This window comes from Coccinella septempunctata, chromosome 7 (assembly GCF_907165205.1).
Source record: "Coccinella septempunctata chromosome 7, icCocSept1.1, whole genome shotgun sequence".
NCBI classification, from domain to species: Eukaryota; Metazoa; Arthropoda; class Insecta; order Coleoptera; family Coccinellidae; genus Coccinella; species Coccinella septempunctata.
This window is the reverse complement of record NC_058195.1, coordinates 6,888,887-6,913,547: the sequence shown is the minus strand read 5'-3', so window position 1 is coordinate 6,913,547 and position 24,661 is coordinate 6,888,887. Positions and strand designations below refer to the sequence as shown.

Genomic DNA, 24,661 nt, shown 5'->3' with positions numbered 1-24,661 from the left:
GCGAAATCAGTGTCATAGTCTCATCAGTTTATAATGAACTTGAAATATATAATGATAACAAAACCTCGATATTATTGTGGTTATATTAACGTTTTATCGATGTATAGTTCAATCCCTAATAATGAGCATAGATTAAATCAAAGAGTATGAACCACAGACTAATTGAACATCCATGGTACCATAGATTGATACCCTTTGATCATTGAGGGTTGAATACAAAAAGCATTGATGTAACCATATGCTTTCTTCAATCCACGAAATATTTATTATTATCTATCGGAAATTTCCGGTACTCTCAAAATGTCGGTTCGTCATACGATTATATAAGCATACAACAGTCATGAAATACGTTAGTAATGACCAGTTTGTAACAAATCGTCGCCCAAATCGGCTGGTTCGTTGAAAAGTTCTCACATTGTTGTTAATTATTTGGTTTTTATCGAAAAATTACAACGTTCGGCGGGCTTTTTGGTACGGTATGTAACCATATGCTTTCCTCAATCCACGAAATATTTATTATTATCTATCGGAAATTTCCGGTACTCTCGAAATGTCGGTTCGTCATACGATTATATAAAGCATACAACAGTCATGAAATACGTTAGCAATGAGCAGTTTGAAACAAAACGTCGCCCAAATCGGTTGGTTCGTTGAAAAGTTCTCACATTGTTGTTAATTATTTGGTTTTTATCGAAAATTACAACGTTCGGCGGGCTTTTTGGTACGGTAGTGAAATGAAAAATTGCTGCTAACCACTCAATCGAAAGACAATCTATTAGTCGCCTTTGCAAAGTTTGTCTCAAAGATATAGTATTAGTGCTGCTCCCCAGGTGGCTCGAAAATTAATTATTTGGCCGCTAGGCGGCGTTTATATTTTTGGCTTCGCATATTAGTCTATGTTCACGGCAATAGAGGTAATTCATAATTTGGTATTCTGTGCTCAGTAGTCATAGATAATGTCGTAGTCATCAGTGGCGGCTGGTCTGTGAGGGCTATAGGGCTACAGCCCCCCATACAAGAAATCACAAGAAATCAATCCTTTTATGCTATTTACCTTCCCATACGATTTTCAATGAAAATATTACTTTCCACGATTATTTATGTAATTTATTAATGTAAAACTTTCATGCGACTCCTGCAGTTTTGTTTATTTCAATCATAATCTAGCAGTTCGTCCCTGCATGGGCGATGAATCGTGTAGCCCCGAATTCTTGCATTCGGACAGTCATTCGGCTCCAGCCGCAACTCTTCGTGTCGGTCGTTTTAAGGAGTAAAAGGGCTACGATAAAAGTCGCCCCTATCCGCTTCATTCTAGCCGCTGCCGGCTAGCGTATAGACATCTTAGCGTGCGTTCGTATTTGTTTACGTTTTTTTTCTAATCACGGCGGACAATAGTGTTCAAATTATTTTAAAAACTGATTTCGCGAGGCTTTCGCTGGCGGAAAAAAGCCGTATTCAACTGCTGGGTAGACCGACTCCCGATTTAAATTTAACCCAGGCAGATAAAACTCCAAAAACTTCTCAAGACAAGTGTATAACAATTGATAACTTATGGGCAAGGGCAGGATTTAGAGATTTGAAGCACCTCAATGAAAAAATTAACAAGCATGAGCTATCTGTAAATTGTTCGACAGAATTAGCTTTTCTGGTTACGACTAATATCGCTGCTCAATTAGAATACCGGAATAATATTATTAAGCACAACGAGCAAGTAGATAAGAACAGGTATGTTTCAAAAAGAATTATAAATTGCATAAAATTTTGCGGAAAACTGGTTTTAAAATTTCATATTTTTATTATTATTCTAAAAGTAGCCCCCTAGTGAACTAGAGCACGAGCCGCCACTGGTAGTCATAGACCTAATAATGTAAATTTTTTTAATTTCTATGGAACCATTTTCTGCAAACTTCTATGTTCATACACACAGAAAACCATTGAACTAAAGAAAGAAGTTCAATGCAGAAAACAGCCAAATAGTCATAAAAATTCATGTTCGTGTATGTCTATGATTCTTAGAAATGTTGATTTCCAAAAATATTTGCAACATCTCGAGGAATGTTATAAACGTAAGTGGAATTTCTCATTGCAAAATGACTGGAATATTTCGAATGAAATATTATTCCAGACATTCAGAAACAAATCCCATTTGGAAGAATTAAGAGAACGTATCGTGAAAGGTCCGAGTCTTCAAGAGTTCCTTCAAAATTCTAATCCCCCACTAGAAGAAAATATAGATTGGCAAAACTATGATGGGAAGTTGAAGAGAGATAAAGGGGAAGATCAACGTCTCAGGTTGCCCCCATGGCTAAAGACAAAAATACCCACTGGAAAGAACTTCTCTAAACTAAAAGAACAATTGCGAGATTTGAATCTTCATACTGTCTGTGAAGAAGCGAGATGCCCAAATATAGGGGAGTGCTGGGGCGGAGGAGAACATAAAACAACTACAGCAACCATAATGGTGAATAAAGCGTGCACGATTGCATCAAACTGATCAAATGATATTGTTTGTCTATCTGATAATATCTGTTAAACAATCATGTTTCAGCTTCTTGGAGATACTTGCACTAGGGGTTGTCGTTTTTGCTCTGTGAAAACATCCAGGGCACCACCAGCACCGGACCCTAACGAACCAATTAATACTGCAACTGCTATAGCATCTTGGGGCCTAGATTATATTGTTCTCACATCTGTAGATAGAGACGGTAAAAAAAGGGATCTGTTGATACACTCTACTACATGCATTAATCATTTTAGATCTACAGGATGGCGGTTCTAATCATTTTGCTGAAACTGTAAGGGAGATAAAAAAGCGGTATGCTTTGTGATATGTGTTTCTCGGTAGTTATCCCCATGAATGAATTTTTCCAGGAACAAAGCAATACTTATAGAATGTTTAGTTCCTGATTTTCGAGGTGACCTTGATTGTGTGAAGACAATAGTTGAATCTCAACTGGATGTCTATGCTCACAATATTGAGACTGTCGAGCGATTGACTCCTTTTGTGAGAGACAGAAGAGCTAAATACAGGCAGTCCTTATCCACTTTAAAAGCAGCTAAAAGTTTCAACTCCGAACTCATAACCAAGTCCTCGATAATGTTGGGTCTCGGTGAATCTGATAAAGAAGTAGAGCAGACCTTAGTTGATCTCAAAGAAGCACAGGTGGATTGTGTGACTTTGGGGCAGTACATGCAACCAACTAAACGTCACTTAAAAGTTGTGGAATATGTTACTCCGGAAAAATATAAGCAATGGGAAGAATTAGGGAGTGAAATGGGATTTTTGTATGTAGCAAGTGGACCCCTAGTGAGGAGTTCTTATAAGGCTGGCGAATTCTTCATTTCAAGTATTTTGAAAAATAGAAAAATCGATAAAGAAGTGCAATAAGTCTTGTTGATTATGTTTTTAATGTTGGGAAAGTAAATATATTTTACTATTTTTATTTATTTTTTGTGAAAGAACAGTTCAAATTCTAATACTCTATACATTTATGTAAAGATTGATTAATCTTTGCTACAAAACAAATCAGCTCCTGTTTGTCTAGCTCTAATTTCTGCTACTTCAGGCGACATATTTTCTTCAGCTGAAGGTTCTTTTGGAGTACCATCTTCATTTAATTTTCCGCTGTTGAAATCTTCAATAATTTTTGGTGCATAAACCACATTGAACAAATCTTGAGCAGTAAATTCTTCTTGCTTTATATCTGGTGCCTTATAACTCACATAAGGTTTCAACTGCCAAAAAAAAAATACCGTTGGTGTTATTAATTTAATATCTATGAGATTTGGACTCACCTGAAAACCAGTAAGGTCTGGAACAATCAACTCTGGGATCCTTTCAGGTATGGTGACAAATTTATTTCCATCTACATAACCTATGTCCCTCACACCTCTTTCTGTAATGAAAAGTGTTTGTTAATGTTCTAAAACAACTGTAATATCTTTTATTACTGTCGAGTAAATCTGGTTGAGGATTTTCGATTTGATTCTTCTTGAATAACCTAGATCCCCTTTTATTGAATAACTGAAATTTCCTAAAATTTTTCTTCCCATGTCTGGGCGCAGAAGTTGATATACTCCTTATTAAATGCAATTGAACTGAAAACATTTCTTGAAAGTATTTATTTCAAATTGATTTCAATTTGTTTTTGGAATGACGAGACACAGGGATGTCAATAATTATAGGTTATTAAGGTTATGTTTATTATGAAAACAAAACGCTATTCGAATATTCATATATTTGTAATTCGTTTATTCTAAAGAGAACATATATTTAACAAAGAATTGCCATTATGAATATGTACGTTTGTAGTGGATATATTAAAAAATTGCCTTCAACTTTTAAAGTCATGTTGGCACTCTTGGCTTACCATAACCTAATCTTTGATATTAACCTTGAAATTATTTTTTATCCAGCCTTTTTTAAATTAGATAATTAATAGATTCAGAACTCTATTTGTAGGATCATGTCTTTCGCTAATGATTCCTTAAGTGCAGAACATCCTAGAAATTTGATTCCTGAATTATGCAGACAATTTTATCACCTTGGATGGGTCACAGGAACAGGTATACTAATTTCTCTCAATGCTAGCATTCAAAACAGACGTTCAATATTAATATTATATCAATAAACTTTCTGTGAACCACCCTTTTAGGTGGTGGAATCAGTATTAAACTGGATGACAAAATCTATATTGCCCCATCAGGAGTACAGAAAGAAAGACTTCTTCCGAATGATCTTTTTGTTCAAGATATGTCTGGTAATGATTTAGAATTACCACCTAAAGAGAAAAAACTGAAAAAAAGTCAGTGTACACCGCTTTTCATGTGCGCATATAAATTTCGAAATGCCGGTAAGTTTATGAGAAAATTAATCTGGCTTATATCAAGTTCTTATTTTTCCAATGAAATTATCAGATTCCTAGGAGGAACGGAGAAAAGGGCAAAAATATGCTCATGATTACCAGGGTTATCTTGTAGGTGCCGTAATCCATACTCATTCCAAAGCAGCAGTTATGGCTACAATGCTATTTCCTGGAAAAGAATTTAGATGTACCCATCTTGAAATGATAAAGGGTATAAAAAATCACAAACTAAGTAGAAACTATAGGTATGATGAACAGTTGATTGTGCCTATAATTGAAAATACACCATTTGAAGAAGATTTGACAGAACGATTATCAGAAGTAATCAAATTGTATCCTGAAACATGTGCTGTTTTAGTTAGAAGACATGGAGTGAGTTTACATTCTTAACATCATATTAACAAATGCAATACAAGTTCTGATATTCCTTCACCACTTTCATTGGTCAATTTTGTTTTAAGGTTTATGTTTGGGGTGATACATGGCAGCAAGCAAAAACAATGACCGAATGTTATGACTATCTGTTTGATATTGTTGTTCAAATGAAATTACATGGACTAAATACCGATCTGACACCTCTACAGTATGAAATAAAATTCCAAAGAGAAGTAAAAGATGAAAAAAATTGAGTGATTATATTGAATAACATGCTATTTTAATAAGATATATTTTTATTTTAATGTATCACATGCACAGGGGTAGAAAAGAATTTCTCTTCAATATTTTCATAGAATAATTTTCTATTCATAAATGATTTCAATAACACAGTTCACCATTTGATATATCCTCCATTCAAAACATTCTACAACTCCAACTTGTCTGCATATTTTGAGCTATTCACATCCTGATTCAAAGAATTTCCATTGAAATCTCTTTCCCATCTACTTAAGATTTGAAATGTGATTCAACATGGCTTACAAAAGCTGGAAAAGGAAATTCCTCTGGAAATTGCTGACTACACATAGGGCACATCTTGGCCATTTCAATTATATTAGATTTATCCTTTGTTTCATGTAGATGATTTTCTTGAAAGAAAAAAATTTGTGTTAATGCTTAAGGTATTCACACTTATTTAAGTGATATTGTGATAAATCCCAAATCTTACCTTTGGACATTTCCAAGTATTGTAAGGTTTCCTTCAAAACTTTGTTCTGCCTTTGACTTTCATCTCTAGTATATTCCAGTTCTTTCAATATCAATTTCAATTCTTCATTAAAATCATTGCTTTCATCTTCATCATCACATTTGAATCCTAGAGAGCTTGTGACCACATTATCGAAAATGCCTATATTTTTAAAATCCTCAGCCAATAGAGTCAATGAATCCACCTCATTTTGTACATCAGTCATGTTGGTTATCAATTTTAAGGAAACATTTTCTAAACCCAATTTTTCTTCCCTAATATCAAGCTTCTCAGATGAATCATGAACAGTAGGTCTCTCCTGGGTAAATGTTTTTGATCTGATCAATGGTTGATGATTGCTGACATGCTGAGATAACGAATCATTGATTTTATTCAAATGAGAACCTAAAGACTTGTTGGCATTTGTCAATTTCCCCAAGTTAGACCAAAGTTGGAGATTTTCCTGGGAAATAATTTTCATTTTATGGAGTAGAAATCCATTCTGCTCTTCTGCACAAGCTAAACGCTGTTTTAGTGCATCCATTTCAGTGAGTGAGTTGTCATTCAAATCATAACTGTGAATTTCCGATTTCAATTTCTTATTTTCTTCTTCTAGAAAACCAATGCGTTTTTGGAATGTATTGCATCTTTCTCGAAGAATACGAATCGCAATTCTTAAAGCTTCTTTGGAATTTGGATCTTCCTCAAAATCCATTGGTCTATCGAAACAATAATATATGATCTACGTACCTATGTTGGAAAATCACAATTTCATAAGAGTAGAAAATAAGCAGTTATAGTCTTAAAAAACCTACAGGAATGATTGGAATGAATAATAATCAAAGATGTGTAATATCTTTGATAATAATAAATATAAATATTATGGAAAGTGACCATAGACTTGTGAATGACTATTGACAATTGGAGTAGTTTGTGGTTTAGAACACAGAACAAAAAAATTTCTTCATGCCCAGCATAGACCAAGAACTATCTATAAAATGAAAAATAATATTGGTTCTGTGGATTTCAGTGGTTCCTCAAATAAACGAACCTTTCTGATACAAAAATTTAAAACTAGAAATTTTTATAATAAATCTTTGAATTTTAATATTGTTTGAGATAAAACACTCCCAAATGTTTGGTGAAAAGGCTATCGAATTGATCAAAGAACTGGATAGATGTCCTGGCACACTTACTCCGTATAATGTATCATCAAGGAGCCCACTTGTTGATTAATTAATTAATGAATATATTTTTAGAGCGATTTGGTCTCGGAAGTTCACAATGAAATAAAACATCTAGTTGAGTGTAACAAAGATGACGCGTAAGTTATCTAGTTTTTGTATCTTATACAAATACATGAAATTTTTTTCATAGGAGTTTGGACGAAACTATGAGTTTGTCTGGATCCTTCATTCCAACCATCAAGTGCAGACATAGTGCAATCCGAAGAGATATAAGGTGTATACTGGCCTATCACTATAATCGTCTAAGATGTCTTCGAAATATGAAATGGGAATTCGGGGGCTTGCTACCCTCCGATATTAAGGAGAACATGAGTCATTCCGAAATGGAATGGGTGAACAAATACTCTAATATCTTGGCAAAATATATGCGGTCAGTTGGAGATGAGGGTGTGAACTTGACCCTCAATTTAAAGCCACCAAAGTCCTTATATGTGGAAGTAAGATGCTTGGTTGATTATGGCAGATTAGAATTGAACAATGGTGCAATATTGTTATTGAAGAAAAATACTAGGCACTTTTTACCCAGGTCAGAGTCGGAAGAATTAATAAGACAAGGTATACTAGAACATATTGTTAATTGAGAATAGATCATTTACTTTTATTTATTTTTGAGAATAAAATTTGTTCATCGCAACCTTCTATTGCCCACCAATTTAGAGGTATTTTTTTATATGTAACTGGGGTTCATTGCACCACCACTCACACACCAAGAGTAAACAAAGAAAAATATTTAAATAATTTATATTTATTTTTTCATAGACAAAAATCACTAACTCAGAACTAATTCAAAATATTAATATTTAAAACAATATTAACACATTAAAGATAGTTCTGAAATTCTATTATTCTAAAGTTTTCATCTTATTTAGAAAAAAAAACTGTGTCATAGCAAAATATATGAACACTAAGCAAAAACAAAATAAAAATAAGATAATTAACATTCACTGAAATAAAATAATACATTCTCTCAAACTCACAATTTAACAACAATAATTCACACTAATACATATTTTTGGATATAACATCTTCGCGATTTAGAAAAGTGACATCTGAATCCAAAACTGTTATTAGATTTAAACATCTATTCCTCTAATTTTATTCTTGGCTCAAAAGGCATCAACATTCAACTTGGAAACTCAATCACATAAATCGGGAAAAAGGTAGCTTTTTTTAGTACATTAATGTATTGCTAACAGATCATCTTCAACAAAAGTTTTTTCCTCACAAAATTATGAATCATTATGGAAGCAACATCGATTAGCATTAACAAATGTTTGTTTTAAAGCCAATCAGCAAGTGTTCAAAGTTTTATACGCCTTTAAGAACCTATCATGGATATATATACACAAAGTTGAACACAAGAAATTTACTGCTGAATACGGTAAAACTCAATATAATTGACTCTTTCAGAATTCAATCGTCTGACTCTTGTGACGTTTTGGAATCGCTATTACATTATCTAGCTCATCTAGACACCTATCATCTTTCGGAAAATAAAATCAAGATATCTCTAAGAAAGCACCTAAGCTCTATAGCTCTGCAAAGATTTTCCACTGATCTTGACTCTTTACAGATGTAAAATTTAATTAACGAATAGTGTTCGTGTGTGATACATCTATTCAGTGTAACAAATGATCTAACTAAATTGAGATGGCTATATTTCTCTAAGACCTCAAATTGCAACCGTTGCTAGAATCACTGTGATGTCATCAGGTTTGCCTCCTAAAACGAACATAAAGTCAAATTTTCTCGAGGGTTGACATAAAATTCAAAGCGTAGATCGAAAAAAAGTCTACTCACCAATTGTATTAATACCGTTTGCGAAGGCGCTCTCAGCAAAAGGCGATATAAAAGTTTCGTCGTACGATAAATTCCTAGCCATCCAGGCGATTGAATTCGCTACCATTTGTAATCGACTAGCATTACGTTCACCTTGAACCTGAAAAACAATTCCTGGTTTATTCGTCCATATTTCCTTCAACAGATAGTTACATACTTTTGTTAATTCGTTTATCAATAGATTATGAGGTAAATTGTCGAAAACCCCATCTGTTGCGACCAATATGACGTCGCCATCCTCAACAGGGAAGTTCTCCGTTATGGCAGAGTCAGGTTGATCGGAAAGCACATCCGCTTGGTAACCAGGGGGTGGAAGGGACAGTTGAAACGGGGTGTTGAAGTAATGCTGTTGCTCTTCGCTACGGTGTATGACGCGGCCCCCTCTGACCACCATGTAACCGCTATCTCCTATGTTGGCCGTGTAGAGGGTGCTATTTTCTCGATTTAGAACTACCACGCAAGCTGTACTACTACCTGCAAGAATAGTTTTGAAATTTACTATCTGGGGTGAAAGTATTCAATGAAAATAGGTAAAAAATTCAAAAAAAAAAAAAAACATTCAGGACACAGAAATAATAATATAGTTCAGTGACCATGTATCATCGAATTGTTGACGGCCATAAAGTAAATTACGTATGAGTTCTGTAGTTTCACCGTCTATGACAGTTGAGAGCATATCTGATTTCTGTGCTTCTGTGTGACGCGAACGTATGTCTGAGCTTGAGCCACTTTTTGAGAGAGAACAGCTTTAAACAAGGCTTTTTGCTTTTTGACGATTTAAGCACAGGAATAAATAGGAAAAATGGAAAAAATATAACTTGATCACCACACCTATGGGCGATTAAGAGAATTCGGGTCAAGACAAGCCGTTTTTCGTGACCAATGATCGAAAACACCCGTTCCCCTGCGAAAGCAGACTTGATTCCGGCCAGCGTAGCTTATTTACGTTCTAACGTATGCCAAAACCTGGAAAAACAACTTTCCACCTTCTGCATCGTCGAGACCGATCAATCCGGCCGTGGACGTACCTTCTAAAAATAAGCGAAAAATGGAAATTTTATTTATAGACGGCTCGAATATGCAACTGCAACATTCGCGACCATATTTTATTCGCTAGTCACGTGAAGAGCGGTAACTCACATGACTCCCGAATATTTTGAACTTTCGTAATATTCCCTTGCCGCCAATTTCGTCACGTTGGCTTCGGAAACGAACGAAACCTGAAGTGAATAAAAAACAATGCTTCTGAATTACGTAGGTTATGAAACGCTTGATTTCAGTTGAACGCTACAGGATGTAGATTAAGTACTGAATTTTCGGGGGGGAAGAACTATGTACAACTTTTGATAATATAAATGTTTGTTGTAGTTGATGAAAGTAGCGTTCAGTAAATTAGTCGGGAAGTAGGCAACAGAATTTAAATACCTATTGTGTAGACATAGACATATGTGTTTAATAGGTCTATGGATATAGATGGTGGTAGAAGCTAAGCACATAGACATAGAGACATGGACTGTGCCTTCCCTTTATATCTATGCATGGAATACGGTCAAAAAAAGTGACAGAGAGAAAAACACGTCGGGAATGCAGTTGTCTTTTTCTAGAATTTTGATTGGTCTACACTCACCTCTATGTGAACAAAAAAGAGAAAGGTAATGTCCCGACGAGCTTTTCTCTCTTTCTAATAAATAGCCAATTTCATGCTGGCATTGCTCAGTCCATGTCTCTATGTCTATGGCTAAGCAGTACGTTTAGACACAGAAAAACAATCTTCTGTTCTATGCTCATCATTGTTTATTCTCTATATTCATTATTTTTATAAAATGATGGCCCCGATTCTGAAAAGAAGGGTTATACCTACCTAAAATCGATTTTTTATGATGTAAAAGTTCATAATAACTTCGAGCCAATAGCTCCGAGGGGTTGGAGGGGGTGAATCTTCCCAATTTAATCAACCTTTCGCAAGTTTTCATTAGGTGCATGGAAAATTCTCCTGGGTCTATTCCATACGCTCGCCAGCCACCTACCCCATCAGCTACACCTGGAAGTTATAAAATTTCTTGATTTGGAGTCCTGGGTGAGTTTAAAAATTAACAAACTTAGGTTGGAAGAGGATATACAAAGAACATAGTGTGAGGTTCTAGTACAAATGAGTATTTGCCGTTTTCTATCAAAATTAGGAAATTATTATGGACAAACGAATTTGCTTCATTCCGCAACGTTTCTGCTGTATTCCGAATCGGTAAAAATGACGGATCCGTCAAACTTCGGACCGGCTGTTTGAAAACAAACCAATAGATCACTTCCTCATCAAACATGTTTTCCCAAATATCTTATAAACATACATTATTACAGCATCGATAAGCGCCTATTTATCTGACCCTATCGTTGAAAATTTTGAAAATCAAAGGTGGCCAAAATAGAATAAAAACACATTGCATATTACGGTTATCACAATAACATTTTCGCAAACAAGCAGGAACACAATGCGATAACAATGATTCAAATTCGTAAATCAATTCGAAATTTGTTTTGCTCAATAAATTCCTTCGCCCATTGAAGTGATCAAAGTGTTGCACTAGCAGATTAAAATGCCCAATAATGAACTGAGAATCAAAAATAAGCCCGAAATCATGGCCTTTGCGATCAACTTTCCGACTAGCTGTCTTGAGCAACTTCGGAACTAACGCCTTTAGAGGTGTATTTTCGTAAACGTTAGTACAGGGTGTCCCAAACTGATTGATTTTGGTTGTTTCTCGTACTTCCATTACCAGACAGCCTAGCAAAATGAGAAACAGCTAAAATTTGGTACACCCTGTACACAAAGACGAAAGCTTTCATTGAATGATAAAAAAAAGGAAACATAAGACGAAAAATTTTTCATGCTAAGCTTCATAGCACTTTATATGAAGGTGAAAACAATAAAGAGTATAATAAAGACAACTGAAGTCATTACCACGAAGGAAATTAGAAATTGAAACTTTCACTTGTATACTTCAGATCTCCTTTTTCATCGCTCAATAAATAGTACAATTTCTTTTAATCTTGGTGAAACTGAAGGTTTTCACTGAAAAATTGGGTACATATGAAATTGATATTTTCGTATCAAACAAACCAAAACAAGAATTCTTTTAGTTCATGTGTATGTAATTTTATTTCATGTATTATTTTAATTTCTGCCAGGAAAAATTTATCTTCGTTAAATTGCATTCTTATCGTTTCCAACTACGTCATCATTTTCATTGGATTACTTCAGTACAATAGGGATTGAACAAACTTATCAATATTGTTCTTATTACAGCGAATAAATTAGTATCAAAGTTTAATGCAATATAAAAACAGCAGCATTTTGAATATGGATAAATCAACTGGAGAATTCTTACATTTTTCGAAAATAGATAAGACTTTCTGAAATGACTAATTAATTGAATTTTTTCCCAATGAAATCAAGGATAAAAATTAATTCACACTGGCTGTCTTTCTACCCCATCGAAAATAATCAAATGAGATAATAAGATGATCAAGAATACAATATGTATGGACCAGATATATGTTTGATTAGATTGAAAAAATGATATTCATTGAAACATTTCTAAACGCCTTTCTCATACAAACTCATTGAATAGAATTAATTGATACAGAATGAATTAATTAATTATTGTATTAGTAATGCAGACAATGCTTATAGAAACTGGAAAAAAATGAAAAGCTCATTAACTTCTGGTAGTAACTTTTATTATTCTTAGGTAGGGTACTGAGAAGTCCAAAGATTATGGTTGTTGCAAAATCTTTGTGAGACTAATTGAGGAAGATTTTGAACCTTAGCAATTGTTATTTTTAGTACCATACAAGTAATTTTTAAAAATTAGTTAGATTATAATGTAATTTTCCATTTAAGTACGTGTTCTGCAGGTGATGGAGGAATATAAAAGGAACAATAAAATTACAATCTGGAGAGAAAAAATTTCAATTGAATGAGGTCATTTTAAAACTGACATTGAGAAATGCTAAATGTTTTTCTCAATTTATGATAAATGTCAGAGAATTATAGTTGCACAACTGAGTGATGACAAGTGCTACTAATCATTATTATTCAACTAAAATCCAATATATTAAATGAAATCAGCAATTTCCAACTAGAATTACCTAGAACGTCCGCAGATTTGTACCTAGTTGTGAACCAGGCATCGTCCCCAAATTGTCCTTTGATCAGTCTTTGTATTTTCCTCTCCTTGGAAAAACCACAAACGGCGGAAACTAAATAAGGTTCTGATTTTCGATTGATGTTTGGATCGGCGGCACTAGAAATATTCGCAAATCCATTCCAAATAGCACGGGAAAGTAACCTGCCAGTTAACCACAAAGAGTGCATTCTTCAACACCGACACTAACGGTACAGCTTATCTTCAGAGCGAAATCATACCTAACGTTAACTTATTTGCGTGCACTACTTTAGAAACGAAATACCACGGATAATTTGAGTCATGAGGCCACTACGACTAGCACCCAGCACGAGACCCCCAAAAATTTTAATTGGATGCATGTCAAATCTGTCAAAACCATAGATTAAATGAACAGAGAATAGATGGACCACTCGAAAAACAAACTTCAGCGTCATCTGTTTTTACGGTACATGTACTAATTTTCGACGAAACCAAATAAAAAGGGTTTCTGTAACGCTCATTTTTAATTTTCTTGTAATGATCAAGGCAGAATATATTTGAAAATTTCTGAGTGAAACTCAGAGAAACATTCGAAATAAATTGCTCATTAAGAAATTGCAGTGAGATAACGAATAATACGAATCTTTATCTGGATTTTTCTCTGATCCGAAGAATCGAAAAAAAAATCAGTTCATAATTGAAAAATTTATTGCATTGTTCTTCAAACACGGATTCATTTTATAATCGAAATTAGCTTTTAAATTCACTTTATTCTAATTACAAAACTTATTCATTATACAAAAACATTTCTCATAAAGTACCATAATTCCTAATCACAAAAACAATTCAATATTTATACATAATATACACATATTCTATTGAATATCAGCAACACATTTTTGAATATCAAACAATTAAGCATATGTATGACATGAAAAAGTTTCAGTAGAGATTGATGTAATGAGGTACTATACAATTCGGCGTATGATACAAGAGCTCAGAGAAGAAACCTCAGTGAGAAAACCCTGCCTCTTCCAGAGTATTGTAGGGCGATGTTTAATTGTACTTTGGGGAAGTAGCGAACATCCTATGAACTTGTCCAATAAAGGTTTTAAGGTCTTTTGAATTCAATGTAATGTCGCATAATTACCTTCTTGCATCACGATTTTTGCACCCATAAACACAGCACGACTTCACTCTTGCAGACATTTCGCTTAGTCTATTGAATAATTTATTAGAAAATAATGTCAATTCGTAAATTGGTTTTTCTATGATAGATAATCAAAAATACATCTGTCTGTCTATAGATGTCTTGATTAGTCGTTTGAATATTCGGCGGAGATCACGGTCATTCACGAGTGATAACGATCGAAAGCTCAAAATGCAGTGACACCTAACGATCAAATTTAAAATAATTTTTGTGCTTAGTGAACCATAACAATAGGTGGCGCCACTTGTCAGAGTGATCCATCTATATTTTAATTTAATCTATGGTCAAAACCGTCGCATAAGATCTACCCAACTAAAGGCGTCGTTACATTTGACAATCTGAAATGTAAATCTGTGATTGCAAAATAACCTTAACGATTCCATAATTTTGACAGTCTCGGTCATTTTTTGACATATTTGAAAATTCAAATACGTTCTAAGACTTCATTTAAATAACTGATTTCTTTTTGATGAGACAGGAGTTTTAGGATGGCCTTTCTCTACTCAGATCTTCGAAATGAAAATGTAATTGTTAATAAAATTATTTTATTACTGGGTCTTTCTTATTTTTCGTTTGTCGTCTAACAATTCATTTTGTTTTTCTTGTCTAAGATGTCGTTTCACAGCTTTCAGTTCCATTTCGTCATAATGTTCAACGAACATTGTCTTCAAAACTGGATTGAAATGTGGCAATAAAGGAAGATCATCTATTCTAACCTGGAAAAGAACAATCCCACATCAATGAAAAAGATTTGAAGCTAAAACGGTAAGCACTCACTTTCATATTATCAAAAGCAATGCCAACATTTTCAGCGAAGTTTTCATTGAAAATTGGCAACTTGGAATATCTTTGACTGAAATGTGTCAAAAGGATGTATTTCGCTTTCATCCTTTTTCCAACCATTATTGCCTCAGTGGTCGTGGAATGCATCTTCATTTTAGCTTCATGCTCTAGATCGTCCTCCATTGTAGCTTCGTGAATCAGCAAATCGCTTTCTGAACCTTAAAATTAAAGGAGAGATTGAATATTTATTCATCTTCAACATGATGCAGAATTTAAAATAAACATTTTTGATTCATATTCTGAAAACTTCATACCTAACAGAACCAGCTCTTCGCAAGGCATCGTATCACCAGAATACGTCAGTTTAAAACCATTGTCGAGAACGAATGAAACACCAAAAGCGTTTGGACAATGTCTTACTAGACACGTATTTATATCCTGTAAATTCAAACTTTTGATCAATTCATCATAGTTTTCTCTATCTAGCTGATGTCCTGTGTGTAACTGAAAAATAAAACTTCGGTGAGTGATATATTTTTTTTTTGCAGTGATTTGTTTAGATTTTCACCAACCTATCGTACATACCAATTCGGAATTCGATATATACTTATATTCGCTTTGAATATCTTCTAAATATCTATCGTAGAAGGTCAGCCACGGATATAGCTGAACAGGCGCAAATAATTTCACAGGTTTATGTTCTCTGTTCAAACTTTTCAAGGCAGCCTTTCTGCCTTGTAGAATTCCTATGATCCCTATGTGATGATCAGCGTGTATGTGCGACACATAAATTGCATTGATATTGGCCAACACCTCGTCACTTTTGGACCTCCCATAAAATCTCACAATTTGTCCGTAAGTTCCTTCCCCACAATCTATCAATATGTTTTGGTTATTCCTTGAATGAAAAAACAATGAACGATGAACAAAAAATGATAATTAAGCGTTAATGAAAAAAAAAGTTCAGTTACTCACCCGATTTCCAAGAGAATTCCGCTGGTATTTCTTGTTTTGTTGGGTATACAAGAGCCGGTGCCTAAAAATAATATTCTTGGGTAATCCGTAGGGAAAACTTTTTTCACAGCCGTTTGCAGTTTAGCATTCAAATCTTGTAGGGCAGTTGGTACGCCGTCTACACTGAGGGTTTCTTCTATATATTCCTTTGGCTTGAGTTTCACTTCCTCTGACCTGAAAATAGTATTTTATTCAATGAGCATACTATGATGGTGATTATCCAAGTTAGTCAGTGGTGTTCCCAACCATAGACAACTGTATCTCTGTGGTTGTGACCATAAAGTTTGGAAGACCAGTGCAAAATGTCTTAGTGCTCAAGAAAACACATAGATTATGTTTATTTCATTCAATGGTTGTGGACAAAATTGAAAATACAAGTAAAATCTACTGTCGAAATTTTTTTCTCCACCTTTTGGAGTGAATTATTTTTTCAGACATTTTGTTATTACTCACTTGTACAACCCTTTCCTAGGTCGTAATTGTATTCCCGTTAAAGTATTAGCTTGAATCCTATTATAAAATTTATTTACACCATTTTTCAACTCAGATTGTCCCTCCAGCTGAAACGATTAAGTAAAAATAACATTGGAGAAATATTTAGACACAAAAATATCAAGATGAATAAGAAAAGTCGAATTAGAGAATTTCCTCACTTCCTCCAATTGAGTTCCATTGTCCCCTAATAAAGGAAATATTTCCGGGTGGACAATATTCAACTTGTACTGTACCCTATGAACTGCCGCACTTCCCATGCAAGTATTCGTTTCATTTATTATCACATGTTTAGCACTTGGAAGGAACGATTCCATCCAAGATTCATACCTGTAAACAAAAACAGAATATTGCAGAATGAAGAAATAATCACAAATTGAGTGGTACTTTATCATACCTTGAATCTTCCATAATTTCCTTGGAAGTGAAATGAATAACTGTCAAACAAGCATCATCGTCACTTTCAGCTAACCGTTGATATTTCTTCAGTTCCTCGTTATTCACCAACGATGGAAGAAAATCCTCCGAAGGACAATCAACAACTAAAATTAAAGATAATCATTAATAAAAAAACAACAATTTAAGATGAAGCACAACAAACCGATGAATACGGGGCCGGGATCATCAGGATCACAAACTTCTTCTGGTTTGATCACTTTACCATTTTCCAGAACCACTTCTTGACCCGCTTTTAGCTTTCCCAAAAGTGGCCCAGGTGGTACCCCTAGTGTCACACATTTTTCCAAAGACAATGCACCGGGTTTGGCTTGCAATCGACAAATGTAACACATCACAGTACCCATATCTTTCGTTTTTCCCTCCAAATTTTTGTATTTATCACTGGTCGAACTCGAAGAGCTGTCTGAAACATCATTTCAATATTTTATACTTCCGCTGCTAAACCATTTTTGCAGCCAGTCTATGGTTTTAACCTAACTGTTTCTGTCAAACCATCAGTGGTACTGACAGTTGAGGTTATATCAGCAAATATCAAAACTACAGGATCGTTTCAGGATAGGATATCCACACAACAATTCATCAGGAAAAAGGAATGATATAGAATACTAAGGAAGGGGATAGATAGGGTTGGGTTACCTAAACTTAAGGATCGGAATTTATTTCGTCTACTCTTTCTCCGTCTTCTCCTACTTGATGATTTACCTGAAGAAGAGTTACTATTTTCATCCATTATAGAGGAACTTATGCTTCTCGACCTTCTCTCTCGTTTATACAAAATATCTTCTCCAACCTATAACATGAATTATAAATTAACAACTGAGAATTTATGGTATGAATCAACTTACCTGACTTGAGGTAGAAGTTTTTTCATTTGTGATCTTTGAATCATCATGTCGATCTCTTCTCAATTCTATATATTGTACTTTGAGAACATTATCCTCAAAATAATCCATAGATCTAGATTCTTTTACTGAAATTTTTAAATTTTTCAACACGACAAATTTCTTAGCAGCATCGAACATCTCTTGCTGAAACAAAAAAATAACAAGCACTATAATGACTACCAAATAAACTTTGTGGTTCAATAATCTAGAGTTTTCTACACATGCTTCCGATTTTATCCCAATCTTACTTACAATTCCTGAAGGACCATGAATATTTACAACTGGTACTCCAACATCTTGCATGGTCAAACTTATTCCGGGTAAACCACCAATGTTTTGCCATACTGGATTAGTTATAAAGATATGTTCTAACTTCGAGAGCTTCAGTTTCAACTCGTGAGCTAATCTTTGAGTGCCTTCACCACAATTGAAAAGATACCTGGAATGTTTATTTAGCCACAGCTTTTATTTTCGCCATTCGATAGATGAGATTGAATTCCTGCAATATTACCTTGTCTGGTCCGAGAAAATATATAGACATTTGGGGGCCCCTTTTGCTCCTGTACCTAATACTTGTAGTGCCACTTTACCAGGCACGTATTTTGTAGATTTTTCCTTATTCTTCATCCATTGTCTTTGGGCTTCCTTCAAATGCTGTCGATTTTTGGGCATGATGAAATGAGATTCCTTATTGTTGAAATTTGGGTTCTTCGAAATTCTTCTATACAAGAAAAAATTTACATTTCTGGAGGAAATCTTCAGACGGAACGGAAACATGTAGCTGCGAGAGTTGCTATGTTCGAAATTTTGAATTGTTAGGAAATAAGAAAACTTATTTACTCATTTTGTATTTCTGATAATTGACATTAACCTCAAATTTTTGAACTCCTCTTCTTTCTACTTTCAGACATGTGCAGGGCCTGCTTTCGATTTAAAACAGGAATCTGGTAGAAATTTTCGTTTTATTTTTTTCTTTTCTATTATTTACAATCCTGTTGGATTTGTGAATTCATATGATATGAATTTCTGTCTGAAAATCCGAGGTGGAGTTATTTCAAAAATAAATGTAGTTAAAGCAATTATATTTTTATTCTAAAATTCAATCACATTGAAATATTTCATACATGACATAAGCTAATAAAAATTCTATATAGTTATTCACAGTATTCCATAAAATACCAAAATCTTTCTTTGTACTGTTCATACGAAAATATTTTTTCATATGGACTATTTCATGCCTATACTTGAAAAAATTTCACTCGATTAAATCTGAAAGTAGGTACTATCGATAAAATTTTCCAGTAGTAAAATTGTTAGAATAATATAAAGCTATCGTTATTACTAGTCAGAAGAGAATGAAGACTCACTCGGAATGTATATCTGAAATCAACACTGAAAACATGTTATTGAATTATCTTTCTAGTTTCTTCCTTCTCGGACATAATCTCAGAATTTACTATAATGAATAGAATGAAATGAATTTAAATCTCTATTTCCATTATTTCAAAATACACAATCTTCACAATCAGAAATTAAAAACAAACTTTAAAATACAATCAATGCATATTTTATGCGATGGACAAGTAGATAGTGAGACAATTTCACAATTCTAATTTTTCGGAGCTGAAAAAATCACAACTTTCACAATATTATGTCAGTTGTTACAGAACAGAGTTTGAGTTTCTTTTCGAATGAGATTTCTAGTTGGCACATTATTTCCTTCAGATTTTCTCGATTTCTTCATCAATTTTAGGCGTCATGACTTTCTTAGCTCCTTAAAATGTCTAAATCCTATAACATATATCAACTATAGGCCCACTACTTTAATTCATAAAATCTCCTACCTATTTAATATATAATTCATTTCATATAGTGTAAAAATCTTTCAAAGTGAAACCATTAACCTCCGGAAACTTTGAACAAAAAAAGAGAAGACATACACTAAGATAAAAATTTTAATACGATACAGAAATAACGGGCATAATATTGACAAAACACAATATCAGCAGATATTCCTAGAACAAATCAAACTAATTTTTCTATTAATACTTATATATCAGATTAAATTCAACCTCGGGCTGAAACGGTGAGTTTCGTTACAAAATTGATTATCTCATTAGTGGCGAAAAGTTAAGACGTATCAAATCTTTGTCCAAAATCCAGTCTTACTGATAATTATACGATCTTAAAAATGATATGGTAAATATAGATAATGCTCAATATCAGTCAATTGTTAAAATGTGAATCTATATTATCAGGTTTTTTCGTTCTTAACCATACAAATGTAGTCTTACGTTTTAGTCCTTTATTGCTATATATAATGAAAGTTTTTTAAAAGTAATGTTGAGATCTAGTGATCAATCCACTCGTAAAAGCTAACTTTAAATTATCAATTCCTACTTCGTAGAAGTAGAGTTGTAAAGTAAGTCATCAAAATTTTGTACTTTTGGTAGTAATAGAATTAATTGTGATTTTTTTTTAATGTAAATGTGATATGCTAGATAATGATCACATTTTATCATATTGAAACGCCCTTTATTACCAGCAAAAATCCAATCTTTTTCGCAGTTAACTGAAAACCATTTCACTTGTATAATTTCCGAACGTTAAAAAAAGAAAACGAATAAAATATCAAACATTAAAATCTAACGGCAGGTTAATGGATTCACAACATCGAATAATAAATTTTGAGTCGAATTCAAAGGATTACACGTAGAGCAACATACTGCAAATCAATTCAGTTGAGTAAGAATCGACATTACAAGAAAACCAACGTTTCTATTGTAAAAAGCATGATACATTATTCATTCAAATGTTATTGATCAGTTTGATGCACAATTAAAAATCATATTTATTCTGAATAGACGGGTCAAAACTAAACTACACAAAAAATAAAATGACGTTGTGGGGGCGAAAAAACTTTCAGTACGGTTCAAAACGATTTTGATGCAGTCAATAAGTTTCGTAACGATCAAAAAGGTACATGTGATGTTTTAGAATACCGAAAAAACAATTTGTTAAATTACTACAGGAAAAATTGTAACGTAATATGAAAATCCTAGTAAACCTAAATATGTATATATATAAGTATATTTATAATATATCCAATTATTTTTAATTAAATTTGTTAATTACATATGAAAGATCATGCTGCCAAACTTCCGATCGATTTAAAGCGTCTGATAGATGTCTTTAAACGATAAGTTTGAAAGCACGTTTTCATATGTAAGCCTAATTGAAGTCTGTTCACATGTTATTCGTCAGGTCTATTGGGGTCTGACAATAGGGGCATTCGCTCTGTGTAAGCGCGCACACACTACATAAAACGAAATGGTTGCAATTTAAAGTAACAGTTCTATTCCTCTCTTCGCAAACCATGCACTTAGACGCGGTTTCCCTATATAATACTTTTTCGACCTCATCCAGATCCCCCTTAAGTTGAGCGTGGATCTTTTTAAGATCGCCCAGCGACAACTTGCTGAGTTCCGATAACTTGCCTATGCTACGGAGATGGGGTCCCCCTTGTAAAATCTCGTACTCCTGTTTCAGATTGTTATAGTCGGTCAGGGTGTCCTTTAATTTTCTTGCGGAATCCTCCGCCTCTCTCTGCCACGCCTCGCAGGCGGTCCTCGCCTGTCCCAGCCTCTCCTCCCACTGCGACAGCTGCAGCTTGGTGTTGCTCAGATCCTCCTTGAGCCGAGCGATCTCGAAGTTCGACATGCTCTGACTGTTCAAGCTCGGCGACATGCTGAAGTTGTTGTGATTCCTGGAGTTCGGCGAAATACTCCTGGCCCCGAAGTCGAAAACGTTGCAATAGTTCATCTTCGACGCGCTGCTGCTCAGCTGGATCCCAGAGTGGTTCAGGAAATCGATGGGATCCTGCTGAGCGAAACGGCTCGGAAGAAAGCTGGATTGCAGGTGCTGCAAGGGGCTGCTGTTCGGACTGAACCCTCCCAGACCCGAGCGATTGGCCCCAGGGATATTTACCGGTGCCGAACTGCCAAGAACGGCCGTGGCAAGGCCGACTGATATTGAATTTGAAACCGACGGGGAGTCGTTATCGCGATCTAAAGCTCCTGACAAATTGAGGGAGTCTTCTAAATTCAGTTCGTCCAACGCGTTTCCTGCGAAAATTCAAGGCTCTCATTTTTCAGTCTTCGTTCTACACAACGGTGCTACTTACCAACGACACTTTCCACTGTATCATTGCTGTAAAAATTTGTTCCTAAACCAGAATATGTGAAGTATAATGTTTGTTTCCTCTGCTCCCGCTCTAGATTATCTGAAAATCGATATTTTTCAACCCTAGATAACTCATCACCCCCTCAAGTTCAAGGCGATTTCAATAAATTCACCTAAATCTAAGAAGTTTTCAAAAAAAATTTGTCACATGACTCACCTAAGGTATGGTCTTTATCTAAGGCAACCAATTTGTTATTCAATTCTAATCCTATAGGATGCCTATGAAAAGGTACCGATTTATGAGCTAATTGGGCGCCTGGTGCTTTGCTATGTGAACTGTTCGAACCCAGTGATGAAGTCGAAGCTGACTCGCTTACTTCACTACTACCATTCTAGAAAAAAAAAAAATGAAAAACAGATTCAGTTGAATGTTCTAACACTCAAATATATCCATAAACACTTACCGAACTGTCGCTATTCTTCTCTTTATTCCGGTCGAGGCCTGGTGGCAGAGCATTCGATAAAATTTCCGCTAAATTAGTTCCTTGATCTGTGGTCTCTCTTGAAACGCCTAATTCTTCTGAAAAAAACATATTCAGAAACACACAAAAATTTTCATCCTCAACTCACGTTCAACATGAGCAAATGCACAGAACACTCCTCTGGGACAATATCCCGACTGTTGTACGTCGTTACACTTGGTACTTTTATAGATCTCCGGATGAAATTGTTGCTCTGTTCTTGTATGACAATAAGGACACATATCCCCAGCATCACAATTGCTGGGTTCACCCCATTCTTCTCCATGCTTCACGTTGGGACATGGCGTCGATCTGAAACAAATTACGGTGCCTAAGTAACCCAAGAATCGGTTTCATTCATGGACTTACCTGTATTTGAATTTCCGAGGACTTCTCCTTTTGTCCTTATTATTGTGATACTGAGGACAAGCATACCCCTGCCTGCATAATCTAGGTGGTCTTTTACATGGCTCAGTTTTGTAATTGGACAAAACATAGTTTGTATCTGTAATATCAACAATAATGATGGGGCTATGAATTGGGGAAAAGATCGTTGTCGAGTACCTTGCCATTTTGGATCTTCATTCATAAGGTTTCTTTCCTTGTCTAGGGCATTTGGTCCATTAGAAGAGCCAGTACCTTCAGCTTCGGCGGCCTCCAAAGCAGAAATCTCTTTGATATCATAAACCGGTGGTCGATGATCGTGACTTCCATGTGCAAAGGCACAATGTAGTCCGTTCTTTACACAATATCCTCTTGAATCCGTATCATGTACACACATGCATGTTTTATAATATCGAAGATGATACCTCCGCTCTGTATCACCAGCTGTACGATGAAGGAACGGGCAGCTAAAAATGATAAATATGAATCATTAGGCTCCACCTATCATCATAATACAATGTAATCTACAATAAGCAGTGTTGACATTTCCTTTTCCCAAAATGTTATAAGGTTATAAAAAACAAAATATTAAGATGTCAAACTTCAATCACTCTAGTGATATTTGACATTTTGAGTAAATAAGTTCAGTTTGATTCAAATAAGAATATTCTAAAAAAATTATAGGAAATATAACGCTATATTTGAAATTGCGCCACAAAAATGTCACACCCACAACTGTTGAAATTGACATTCAATCAACAAAAAAAAAGTTAAACATACTCGTCTCCATCAGGACAAATGCCAGTAGTTTCATCATACTTTGTGCAGTAATTGTCTGCACTATAATTAAAGGTTCCATCTCTACGTCTTACAGGACGTCGCCTTCTTTGGTTCATAAAATGCCAGTGAAAACAGGTGAATGGTCTGTGTTGTGTACATTTGTGTTGTAAGAAAAGCGTACATTGCTCTACGCGGAATTCCTTCAAATAGCTGAAAAACATCACATACAGAATCATGTATTGCACATGGAAATGTAGGAAATCTCTCAAGAAACATCACTGAGATAGTTTAAAGCGTTCTAAAGTTACTTACGAATAATGATTTGGCTTTTCTGTCTGAGCTGTCAACAAAGGCTTAGACTCTGACGGCATTTTGTATTTACTGACGCGCATTTCTTCGGCGCAGGGCACGCTCGTTAAGAGCCAATAAAAAATTAATCCGCTCTCACGTGATCTGTGCAGAGCAGAAGAATTTTTTATTTTTCAAGGACGTTGGTGTTTTGATTGTAGATGCATTTTTCCCATTGTAATTTTTGATAGGAAAATCGATCCATTGCGATTGTTCGTTTTTCTGAACGAAGAGAGAATCGGCAAGCCATTTCACATTTTTTTCCCCCCTATGAATTAGATATCTAAAAACGAACGGAAGTGAAAGTATCTGAATTGCGGTTTAATTGCTTCCTTTCATTATCATCTGGTTTCAAGCACTTCTTAAG

The 24,661-nt window shown here is 34.7% G+C and overlaps 8 protein-coding genes across 11 annotated transcripts; 3 read left to right on the top strand and 5 right to left on the bottom strand.

Annotated features, from left to right (window-relative positions):
- Window positions 1–1,956: 1,956 nt before the first annotated feature.
- Window positions 1,957–3,443, top strand: LOC123316642 (lipoyl synthase, mitochondrial). The gene is made up of 5 exons (XM_044902825.1): window positions 1,957–2,066; window positions 2,126–2,461; window positions 2,549–2,705; window positions 2,758–2,815; window positions 2,872–3,443. Exons 1-5 carry the CDS (start codon window positions 2,019–2,021, stop codon window positions 3,386–3,388), a joined length of 1,116 nt encoding a protein of 371 aa, XP_044758760.1. The 5' UTR covers window positions 1,957–2,018; the 3' UTR covers window positions 3,389–3,443.
- LOC123316646 (39S ribosomal protein L41, mitochondrial) lies at window positions 3,426–4,223 on the bottom strand. Its single transcript, XM_044902829.1, has 3 exons — window positions 3,952–4,223; window positions 3,796–3,896; window positions 3,426–3,735 (listed from the first exon to the last, which is right to left on the bottom strand). The coding sequence occupies exons 1-3, from the start codon at window positions 4,106–4,108 to the stop codon at window positions 3,505–3,507; spliced, it is 489 nt and encodes a 162-aa protein (XP_044758764.1). The 5' UTR covers window positions 4,109–4,223; the 3' UTR covers window positions 3,426–3,504.
- An 89-nt stretch (window positions 4,224–4,312) lies between these two features.
- Window positions 4,313–5,632, top strand: LOC123316644 (probable methylthioribulose-1-phosphate dehydratase). Its single transcript, XM_044902827.1, has 4 exons — window positions 4,313–4,566; window positions 4,656–4,853; window positions 4,981–5,237; window positions 5,327–5,632. Exons 1-4 carry the CDS (start codon window positions 4,467–4,469, stop codon window positions 5,492–5,494), a joined length of 723 nt encoding a protein of 240 aa, XP_044758762.1. The 5' UTR covers window positions 4,313–4,466; the 3' UTR covers window positions 5,495–5,632.
- LOC123316643 (protein spindle-F) lies at window positions 5,517–6,865 on the bottom strand. Its single transcript, XM_044902826.1, has 2 exons — window positions 5,971–6,865; window positions 5,517–5,890 (listed from the first exon to the last, which is right to left on the bottom strand). Exons 1-2 carry the CDS (start codon window positions 6,701–6,703, stop codon window positions 5,751–5,753), a joined length of 873 nt encoding a protein of 290 aa, XP_044758761.1. The 5' UTR covers window positions 6,704–6,865; the 3' UTR covers window positions 5,517–5,750.
- A 133-nt stretch (window positions 6,866–6,998) lies between these two features.
- LOC123316645 (DNA replication complex GINS protein PSF1-like) lies at window positions 6,999–7,841 on the top strand. The gene is made up of 3 exons (XM_044902828.1): window positions 6,999–7,194; window positions 7,248–7,312; window positions 7,366–7,841. Exons 1-3 carry the CDS (start codon window positions 7,123–7,125, stop codon window positions 7,814–7,816), a joined length of 588 nt encoding a protein of 195 aa, XP_044758763.1. The 5' UTR covers window positions 6,999–7,122; the 3' UTR covers window positions 7,817–7,841.
- A 120-nt stretch (window positions 7,842–7,961) lies between these two features.
- LOC123316633 (protein phosphatase PTC7 homolog) lies at window positions 7,962–13,623 on the bottom strand. Of its 2 annotated transcripts, XM_044902811.1 has the most exons (5): window positions 13,221–13,621; window positions 10,936–11,115; window positions 9,232–9,548; window positions 9,036–9,174; window positions 7,962–8,957 (listed from the first exon to the last, which is right to left on the bottom strand). In XM_044902811.1, exons 1-5 carry the CDS (start codon window positions 13,444–13,446, stop codon window positions 8,908–8,910), a joined length of 912 nt encoding a protein of 303 aa, XP_044758746.1. In that variant the 5' UTR covers window positions 13,447–13,621; the 3' UTR covers window positions 7,962–8,907. The 2 variants fall into 2 exon arrangements, with proteins under 2 accessions (XP_044758746.1, XP_044758745.1); XM_044902810.1 differs by having other exon boundaries at window positions 9,036–9,548; window positions 13,221–13,623.
- Window positions 13,624–14,975: 1,352 nt separating this feature from the next.
- Window positions 14,976–18,969, bottom strand: LOC123316631 (ribonuclease Z, mitochondrial). Of its 2 annotated transcripts, none has more exons than XM_044902808.1 (13): window positions 18,591–18,969; window positions 18,332–18,518; window positions 18,041–18,223; window positions 17,832–17,985; window positions 17,338–17,598; window positions 17,134–17,278; window positions 16,898–17,066; window positions 16,698–16,804; window positions 16,206–16,418; window positions 15,816–16,128; window positions 15,545–15,734; window positions 15,225–15,448; window positions 14,976–15,163 (listed from the first exon to the last, which is right to left on the bottom strand). In XM_044902808.1, the coding sequence occupies exons 1-13, from the start codon at window positions 18,854–18,856 to the stop codon at window positions 14,996–14,998; spliced, it is 2,580 nt and encodes an 859-aa protein (XP_044758743.1). In that variant the 5' UTR covers window positions 18,857–18,969; the 3' UTR covers window positions 14,976–14,995. The 2 variants fall into 2 exon arrangements, with proteins under 2 accessions (XP_044758743.1, XP_044758744.1); XM_044902809.1 differs by having other exon boundaries at window positions 17,898–17,985.
- Window positions 18,970–19,555: 586 nt separating this feature from the next.
- On the bottom strand, window positions 19,556–24,408 carry LOC123316326 (RING finger protein unkempt). 2 transcript variants are annotated; one of them, XM_044902341.1, is made up of 9 exons: window positions 24,259–24,408; window positions 23,947–24,156; window positions 23,347–23,633; window positions 23,152–23,287; window positions 22,892–23,094; window positions 22,726–22,841; window positions 22,479–22,653; window positions 22,263–22,361; window positions 19,556–22,203 (listed from the first exon to the last, which is right to left on the bottom strand). In XM_044902341.1, the coding sequence occupies exons 1-9, from the start codon at window positions 24,336–24,338 to the stop codon at window positions 21,326–21,328; spliced, it is 2,184 nt and encodes a 727-aa protein (XP_044758276.1). In that variant the 5' UTR covers window positions 24,339–24,408; the 3' UTR covers window positions 19,556–21,325. The 2 variants fall into 2 exon arrangements, with proteins under 2 accessions (XP_044758276.1, XP_044758278.1); XM_044902343.1 differs by having other exon boundaries at window positions 22,726–22,838.
- Between the last annotated feature and the right edge of the window lie 253 nt (window positions 24,409–24,661).

Excerpts from the sequence above, each read along its gene's own strand:
- LOC123316644 (XM_044902827.1), top strand. The coding sequence starts at position 4,467 with ATGTCTTTCGCTAATGATTCCTTAAGTGCAGAACATCCTAGAAATTTG. Across the intron at positions 4,567-4,655 it reads TGGATGGGTCACAGGAACAG|GTGGTGGAATCAGTATTAAA; the intron begins GTATACTAATTT and ends CCACCCTTTTAG. Across the intron at positions 4,854-4,980 it reads ATATAAATTTCGAAATGCCG|GTGCCGTAATCCATACTCAT; the intron begins GTAAGTTTATGA and ends GTTATCTTGTAG.
- LOC123316646 (XM_044902829.1), bottom strand. The coding sequence starts at position 4,108 with ATGTTTTCAGTTCAATTGCATTTAATAAGGAGTATATCAACTTCTGCG. Across the intron at positions 3,897-3,951 it reads TCAACCAGATTTACTCGACA|AAAGAGGTGTGAGGGACATA; the intron begins GTAATAAAAGAT and ends TTTTCATTACAG. Across the intron at positions 3,736-3,795 it reads CAGACCTTACTGGTTTTCAG|TTGAAACCTTATGTGAGTTA; the intron begins GTGAGTCCAAAT and ends TTTTTTTGGCAG.
- LOC123316631 (XM_044902808.1), bottom strand. The coding sequence starts at position 18,856 with ATGTTTCCGTTCCGTCTGAAGATTTCCTCCAGAAATGTAAATTTTTTC. Across the intron at positions 17,279-17,337 it reads TCCCGGCCCCGTATTCATCG|TTGTTGATTGTCCTTCGGAG; the intron begins GTTTGTTGTGCT and ends CTTTAATTTTAG. Across the intron at positions 17,067-17,133 it reads GAAATTATGGAAGATTCAAG|GTATGAATCTTGGATGGAAT; the intron begins GTATGATAAAGT and ends TTTTGTTTACAG.
- LOC123316633 (XM_044902810.1), bottom strand. The coding sequence starts at position 13,446 with ATGCACTCTTTGTGGTTAACTGGCAGGTTACTTTCCCGTGCTATTTGG. Across the intron at positions 9,549-10,935 it reads TCATAAAAAATCGATTTTAG|GTAGTAGTACAGCTTGCGTG; the intron begins GTAGGTATAACC and ends CTATTCTTGCAG. Across the intron at positions 8,958-9,035 it reads AAACGGTATTAATACAATTG|GAGGCAAACCTGATGACATC; the intron begins GTGAGTAGACTT and ends TGTTCGTTTTAG.
- LOC123316642 (XM_044902825.1), top strand. The coding sequence starts at position 2,019 with ATGTTGATTTCCAAAAATATTTGCAACATCTCGAGGAATGTTATAAAC. Across the intron at positions 2,067-2,125 it reads TCTCGAGGAATGTTATAAAC|ACATTCAGAAACAAATCCCA; the intron begins GTAAGTGGAATT and ends ATATTATTCCAG. Across the intron at positions 2,816-2,871 it reads GTAAGGGAGATAAAAAAGCG|GAACAAAGCAATACTTATAG; the intron begins GTATGCTTTGTG and ends GAATTTTTCCAG.
- LOC123316326 (XM_044902341.1), bottom strand. The coding sequence starts at position 24,338 with ATGCGCGTCAGTAAATACAAAATGCCGTCAGAGTCTAAGCCTTTGTTG. Across the intron at positions 22,842-22,891 it reads TGCATTTGCTCATGTTGAAC|AAGAATTAGGCGTTTCAAGA; the intron begins GTGAGTTGAGGA and ends TGTTTTTTTCAG. Across the intron at positions 22,362-22,478 it reads AGATAAAGACCATACCTTAG|ATAATCTAGAGCGGGAGCAG; the intron begins GTGAGTCATGTG and ends ATCGATTTTCAG.
- LOC123316643 (XM_044902826.1), bottom strand. The coding sequence starts at position 6,703 with ATGGATTTTGAGGAAGATCCAAATTCCAAAGAAGCTTTAAGAATTGCG. Across the intron at positions 5,891-5,970 it reads ATACTTGGAAATGTCCAAAG|AAAATCATCTACATGAAACA; the intron begins GTAAGATTTGGG and ends TTTTCTTTCAAG.
- LOC123316645 (XM_044902828.1), top strand. The coding sequence starts at position 7,123 with ATGTTTGGTGAAAAGGCTATCGAATTGATCAAAGAACTGGATAGATGT. Across the intron at positions 7,195-7,247 it reads GCACACTTACTCCGTATAAT|AGCGATTTGGTCTCGGAAGT; the intron begins GTATCATCAAGG and ends ATATATTTTTAG. Across the intron at positions 7,313-7,365 it reads GAGTGTAACAAAGATGACGC|GAGTTTGGACGAAACTATGA; the intron begins GTAAGTTATCTA and ends TTTTTTTCATAG.